Below are 7,511 nucleotides of genomic sequence, written 5' to 3' on the forward strand. Positions count from 1 at the left end.
CAAAAACCTTAATTAAAAGTCCACAAATTTTGCGCTGTAAAGACCTCAAAACTTCGTTACGTGTTTTTTCATATTTAAAGTGGTAAATAAAGTGAAATATTTCCGACGATCACATCCTATCAGCAAATTCTTCATGATCAGGAACAGAAAGAAATTTTCAAGTTGATGGTTGTGGAGAAAATCGGGTGAGCGGTACAGGCACACCCTCCCCTACTGGAAAAAATTACAATCCACCAGCTGCGAAAACTTCTAGTGCTGTTAAGGTAAAATTTCTTGGTATTTCTGGTAAAATTTCGGGGGACGTCTGTGAAATTTCGGGGGATTTCTGTGAAATTTTCACAGAAATACGGGGAAAATTCACGTTTTCCCCAATAAAATTTCTAGTGCCGGCACTGGAATTTTTTCCTGGCCGTCACTTTGCGCCTCTTTTCCCGCGCTAGCACTAGAATTTTTCTAAAAAATTTCTCTCCGTGTATTCTCAATTCATGAATACACATTCCTGATTCAGGAATCATTCCTGATTATTCCTTATTGCTGATTCAGAAAAACACTCCTGATAACAAGTGTCAAACTCGAATTACGAGTTAAATCGATACTAAATCACTGAAATATTGCTGTCCCTACGCCGTCGACGGAACCAGATAAAGTCAAGTAATCATCGGGATAGAGTAGGGAAAATTGAAAGACTCATCACAATATTCAACTCAGAAAATTCTTGTTCATCTGCTGTTTTTTGTTCTATGATTGGTCTGACAATGGTATCCAAGACTGTGCCAAGTGATCAAAATCGTTGAACTGCTAGAGTGCAATCCAAGTTTCTGAATATTAGGTAAATCAGACAAAATTTTTCACAAATGCTTCAGCTTGACTTCGGAATACTCTGCAGAAGGGGATCAATAATTTTAGTTTTTATTAATTCTTGGTACAAATTTGGGATATTTGGGAGAATCTTCCAGGTAGGGTTATCGATAGCAGACGGAATTGATCTCGATCCAAAATCTTTGCTCGGGTTTGCCGATGTCTCTCAGCGCAATATCAACCAAAGGAAGGCGTGTGGGCTTATCCGTGGTATATGTGATTTCAGTTGTAGCCCATTCATTCGCCCGGGTCTAAAGACATATAAAAGTTAAGTAATCGTGTTGAATACTTGTGTTAGTCCCCATGGAAAAATATATCCAAAATATATATGATGTAGGCCAATTTAATATATTCTTCTTCATTTCCTCGAATTCTACGAGACATATTGACATTTGGAAAAGATATTCGGAAAGTCAATGGAATTGTCTCTGCAGTGAACTATTTTATTTTTTTTAAAATGCATTTGTAATATTTTTTTCTATGAACAAATTTGTAGATGAAAATTTTACATCCAACCGATTCAATCATTAAATCATCTCGTTTATCGACAAAAATTCCCCCAAAATTTTTGAAATTTTTACTGAAAATACTTCGATGATCCTTCTAGCGAATGGCAGAAGGCGAATTTCGATTTGTTGAATAATTTGTTTGTTATAAATAAATTCAGCATGTTCGAAGAGCTCGGCAAACATTGAAATTGGTGTCAAAAATTAGGAAATTCTCTAGGAGTTTATTTCAGAGTTCAATGCAGCCAATGCATTTTATTTCAATTTTTTTCGTTCGACTGTTTTCAACGTCATTAAATAACGGAGTTGATGCGCCGTAAGTCTCCCCCTATATCGGAGCTGTTCGTTTCCCGGATTTAGTCTTGAAATATGAAACAAGTGACGGTTTCATTGAAATTCCAGGGAATTTTATCATTGAAAATTAGTGGTTTTCGTGCAAAATTCATGGAAATTTTAAATTTTAGTTAAATTATTCCATGAAAATGCATGGAAATGAGGAAAATTCAAGCAAAAATGTCCTTGCATTTTCAATTTTTGAAATTTCAGAGCAATTTCTTATTGAATTATCATGTTTACATTGAAAATTCATGGAAATTTCGGTACCTTCCTGGTTCTTCCACTCAAAAATCAGGAATTGCCTTGAATTTTCAGGGAAACTTGAAGTTTCATAGACTTTTTTCCGTTAAATTGAATTCAGTGTCATTTTCTGGAAAATTCAGTTAAATTTTTTCAACAGTGTAGCGTTTATAAATAAAGAATTAATCATTCAAGACCGAAACTTGAGATTGAAAAATCAGAAAAAATTCATGCAAGTTCCCTATTGAGATTTATAACAAAATGAATGACCCTCTCAAAAATTACCTGGCATCCATCCAAAGTTGCGTCATATCGTAGTCGCTGATTACCCCGTGGCGTCAATTCGACGTCATTCCACGCGAGTAACTTCAGTCCACGCCTGTGTGTTTTGTGTTCCTCATCGTAATAGGCAACACTATTCTTACAATGATACGTCAAATTCTGCTCGGCATGCGTCGACAATAATTGGAGCATTCCGATTTGATTGCTATCCGCTTTATAACTTATCTTCATGCCATCCTCTATTTCGCTGAGCCAAATTCCGCCACCGAGATGACGGCCTAAGTGATTAATCTCTTCCGTCCTCGAAGGACTCGCGAAGATACATGTTGCACGTTTATTCACGTCGCAATGAACAACAATTGCATCGCGAACATCGCCTCCGTTGGGGTCGATCCAGTACTCGCCTAAATGTTGAGCGCATTCAGTTTTAATTTGTTAAAATCAGTTATTTACTCAAGAATACGACTGCTACCTGACGGTTTATCTGGATGTGAAATAAATAAATCTCTGCAAGTCCGAGCAGGAGAATTCTCATCGCCATCGGGCTCAATGGCATTCTGGACTATTGACTTGAAGTGCTCATAGGCTCTAGTGAGGAGCTTGTTTTGCTCATCTTTAGTCATCTCTTTGCCGAAAAGTCTCAAAGGCTCGTCTCCTACCATTGAATCAGGCCCTTTGGTCTGTCCCTGCACTTTAATATTTTGAAGTAATCATTATTCATTGCATGAGTGAACGCAGAAAAAATTTTGTAGAAAATTTATTAATTATTGAATATTTAATAAAAATAAATGCAATATAAAATTATGTAATGAAAATGAGTGAAAAAATTATTTTGGCCAATTCTGTTGAATATTGTCTATTGAGCGTATAAACCATATTCAATAGAATTCAATTTTTCTAGACAACTTCTACTGAGATATTTTCTATAGAATTTCCACAGTTCAAATTTTTCAATTTTTTTCCTTCACTTTTCTTTTCTTTTCCTCAAGAAAATTAAACAGAAAAACTTGGTAAATTTGAATCGAGTAAATTCCATAGAAAATACCTCAATAGAATAATTTGTATAAAAAAATTGAATGCTATTGAATATATTCTATTGAACATTTCGATAGAATCGGCCAAAAACTAATAGAAAGTTCAATAGAAATCCACTAGAATTGTTGAGCGAATTCGCTGGGTTTTTCTATGAAATTTTTTCGTGCTTGTGAAGGTGTTAAAAGTTAGAAAGACGGTGTCAAAAGACTAAATCGTTACTCATGAGGGCTGCTAAAGAAGCTGCATCATATCCGAAATTTCCTTCTCCCGGAGGACCCGGTGGTCCCACAGGCCCGGGAGGGCCAGGAGGTCCATGTCGTCCATCTTCACCAGCTACTCCGGGTGGACCGGGATTCCCAGCAAGCCCTATCGGGCCGGGATTCCCATCCCGGCCAGGCGGACCCCTCAACCCAGGGATACCATCTTTACCTGACACTCCGGGAAGCCCAATAATTCCTGAATATAACAAGCGGGAAATTGCTCTTTTCTTCACATCATACACTTACTTTTGCTAATAAATTAGCAAAGTGCCTTCGAATGGTCATTCTGCACATCATTTTCTTCTATAGTCTATAATTCGAAGTTTATTTTATTTTATCGGCTCTGCATCCCACAGGCTTGTCGCTCACGTCAGCCACGTTTAGGCCGTTGTTATCGATTATTATTATACAAAATCTATGCGCGCGCTGATCTATTCATTTGTTGAAATGAAGAAATGGAATTCATTGAATTTCATTTTCTCATGAATACCTTATAAATATTGATAATGAATCAAAGAGAATTCGACTAATGATTGAAGTGAATAGCGAAGTAGAGTAAAAGAACCTATAAAGAATTTTTCATTTTCAATTAATTATCTTCAATTTTTTTAAATAATCGGCCTCCATAAAAGGACAGAATTTATTAATTTCACCGATAATATATATACATGTGAAATATATATATTATATATATATATAAAAAAAAAAAATTCAAAATTTAAAAAAATCATTGAATGCATTAAATTTTCATTAATGTAGATAATTAATAATGGGGTCAATAATACCTACATTTGGGGAAAAAAGCGATTGAATTTGATCGAATCATTACCCAACGATTGAAGAAAATTTTGTGACACCTATACATGAACACATACGTGCGGACACGGTATAAAAATGGCATTTTCTCCCTTTTTGGATCATAATGGGTCGATATAACACAAAAAATCCGACACTTGAATTTGAACGATTACAAAACTTCCATTCGGAAGCAAAAAAATATATTTGTAATGTCTCAATTAACGAAGTTACTATTGATTTCCTGTTAACGAAGAAGATAAATTTTGCAGAATGAAATTTCTGCATGAAAGGCTTGAGAGAATATCGTACCTTTCTCCCCAACAGCACCCGGTATTCCAGGTAAACCTTGGAGTCCCATCAGCCCGCGGTGGCCCTTGGAACCTTTCTGACCCTCCAATCCTCGATCACCTTTGGGTCCCTCATTCCCAGGCAGACCTGGTCTTCCTTTCGGTCCCTGGTATGACAGTATTTCGTGTTTGCATACGGGGAAAAATTATTCCCGTAAAAATGTAAACGAATTGAGTAGATTAAGGATATCCAAGCAGTTTAAGCAATTTTTTCTAGGGGAAATCCCGAGTTTATAAAATAGACCAAGAGTAGTTTTTAGGCGCAATATCGACCTTACTTTCCGAACATTTTTTTGAGAAAGCGATTTTTGAAAAAATCGGAAATTCTTGAATATCGTTAAATATGGAACTATGGAATTACTTGTGGCCCATCCGCACCGCGAATACCAGCTTCTCCTTTGGACCCTCGATCGCCAGTGAGACCCATGGGACCCATTGGTCCAGTGGAACCCTAACAATCAATTGAAGTCTAAATTTATGTTGAGAGGATGAGCATCGAAATTTTTATGCGAATCTCCTGTGAAAAATTACGATACCGTCACTTAAGGATGCCAAGTGAATTTGAAAAAAGATTCAAAAAAAATTTTTTCTTTCCCTCCATCATTGGAGCAATATGTATTCATCCATCCGACGAAATTTCAAACCCGCAACCGGAACTAGACATCGAGAAAATAAATGCGGAAAATCCTCTATTTCGCGTNTCGCCATCACATTGAACACATCATTCCCCATATCTTCAAATTTTTTCAAATTTTTCTTGAGTTCCTAGGGGGTTGAAACGTTCAATTTAATCAAAACTCCATAAGAGGCCGTGTATAAGACTGATTTTGTTTATTTAATTTCTCGATATCCATAAGTTCTAAAATTTTAAAATTGTCACCGATGTTCACCATCTGTCTAATACTATTAATTAAAAAAATTATAACTTTGTTGGTGAATGTCAATTTTCAAGGTCATCGCCAAATTCACTTGGCACCCTTAAATTGTCTGAGTCGATTCCGAAATCGGTGAGTGAATTGTGAGTTCCGTAATTTTTACTGAACATTTCTCTCCGTGTGTAAAAATTTTCGTACCGGTTGTCCCGGGTTTCCCGGCTCTCCTTGGAAGCCAACCGAACCTGGAGGGCCTTTGTCACCAGGTCGACCACTCAAACCAGGCGGTCCCGTCTTTCCGATGGGTCCTTCGGGGCCGATTTCCCCTGGTATCCCCTGCGGTCCCTGTAATCCTGTGAGTCCGGGGGGACCAGATTTTCCTTCTACCCCAGGTCTCCCAGGTGCCCCCATCTCTCCCTAAAGAAACAAGTGGACAATTGCATTTTTTTATAAATGAGTATAGCTATTGTTCCCTATAAATCAGTATTTTACGAAAATATCAAAAAAACACGGACGAAATATTTAATAGAAAACCCTATGAAAATCGTTAGAAAATTCTATTGAATTTCTATTGAACTGTTCTATTAGTTTTTGGCCGATTCTATTGAAATGTTCAATAGAAAATATCCAGTAGAAAGTCAATAGAATTCAATCTTTCTATATAACTTATTCTATTGAGATAATTTCTATAGAATTTCCTCGGCTCAAATTTTCCAAGTTTTTTCGTTTGATTTTCTTGATGAGAAGAAAAGAAAAATAGAATGAAAAAAAATTTGAACTAAATCTATTTTTGCGACAAAAATTTTTCAGTCCGGCGCACTCTCTGCGTGTTTGGCACAAAAAAATCCTTTTTTGATAATTTTCAAAAAACTATTTTCTTGGCACAACTAAGACTTGTTAGAGAACTTTGGAGTTTTCGCTCAGTGTAGGCTTCAACCAAATCCATTTGTTAACAATAACTGGATGATCTGGATAACCAATTTTAGTCTGGGAGGCTCCGAAGACTGTCGGATACCGGCACCTCCGCGGTAGTCATCATAGAAACTAAATCCCACCATTTTTTCAAGAACCTAAATCGTGAACTTACCGGCAGGCCGCGCAGTCCTCTAGGCCCTGGCGCTCCGGATGGACCAGGCATCCCCGGCAATCCGCGCTCCCCGGCAATACCCTGTGTCCCCGGGAGTCCTGTCGCACCTGCAGGTCCCCGTGGGCCTCTCTTGCCACGTTTACCATCATTTCCGGGGGGACCTGGTTGTCCTCGCGGTCCGGGAGGCCCAAAGTCTCCTTTCATCCCAGTATCCCCTCTGAATCCTCTCTCACCGGGAATCCCCTTAATCCGTGCATGATTGATTTAGCTACTTGTGCAATATTAACTCATCGCACAATTCGCTATGACACAGTCATACATTAACGGTTTCTCTACTTCTATCTCAATACGGACGACAAAATTTAGTAGAAAAACCTATCGAATTCGTTAGAAAATTCTATTTAATTTCTATTGAACTGTTCAATAGAAAATGTTCAGTAGAGAAAATCAATATAATTCAATTTTTCTATATAACTTATTCTATTGAGATATTTTCTATAGAATTTCCTCGGCTCAAATTTTCCAAGTTTTTTCGTTTGATTTTCTTGAGGAGAAAAGAAAAATAGAATGAAAAAAACTTGGAAAATTTCAGTCGAGCAAATTCTATAGAAAATATATGAAAAGAATAAGTTATAGAAAAAAATCGAATTCTGTTGACTTTTCTATTGAACATGTCAATAGAATCAGCCAAAAACTAATAGAAAGTTCAATAGAAATTCAATAGAATTTCTCACGAATTCGTTAGAAAATTCTATTGAATTTCTATTGAACTATTAGTTTTTGGCCGATTCTATCGAAATGTTCAATAGAAAATATTCAGTAGAGAAAGTCAATATAATTCAATTTTTCTATATAACCTATTCTATTGAGATATTTTCTATAGAATTTCC

General features: G+C 36.7%; 1 protein-coding gene across 1 annotated transcript in view; it reads right to left on the reverse strand.

Annotated features, from left to right (window-relative positions):
* Positions 1 to 962: 962 nt before the first annotated feature.
* LOC107037563 (collagen alpha-1(II) chain) overlaps positions 963 to 7,511 on the reverse strand; it is a 14,640-nt gene continuing 8,091 nt past the window's right edge. Inside the window, exons 12-19 of the mRNA XM_015256183.1 lie at positions 6,622 to 6,864; positions 5,736 to 5,951; positions 5,024 to 5,113; positions 4,625 to 4,769; positions 3,477 to 3,713; positions 2,695 to 2,913; positions 2,226 to 2,626; positions 963 to 1,109 (exon numbers count right to left, since the gene is read on the reverse strand). Of these exons, the coding sequence (XP_015111669.1) occupies positions 963 to 1,109; positions 2,226 to 2,626; positions 2,695 to 2,913; positions 3,477 to 3,713; positions 4,625 to 4,769; positions 5,024 to 5,113; positions 5,736 to 5,951; positions 6,622 to 6,864 (1,698 nt within the window). The remainder of the gene's footprint in view (positions 1,110 to 2,225; positions 2,627 to 2,694; positions 2,914 to 3,476; positions 3,714 to 4,624; positions 4,770 to 5,023; positions 5,114 to 5,735; positions 5,952 to 6,621; positions 6,865 to 7,511) is intronic.

The sequence above is a fragment of the Diachasma alloeum genome, unplaced genomic scaffold (genome assembly GCF_001412515.2).
Source record: "Diachasma alloeum isolate Michigan unplaced genomic scaffold, Dall2.0 Dall_scaffold_00256, whole genome shotgun sequence".
Lineage (NCBI taxonomy): Eukaryota > Metazoa > Arthropoda > Insecta > Hymenoptera > Braconidae > Diachasma > Diachasma alloeum.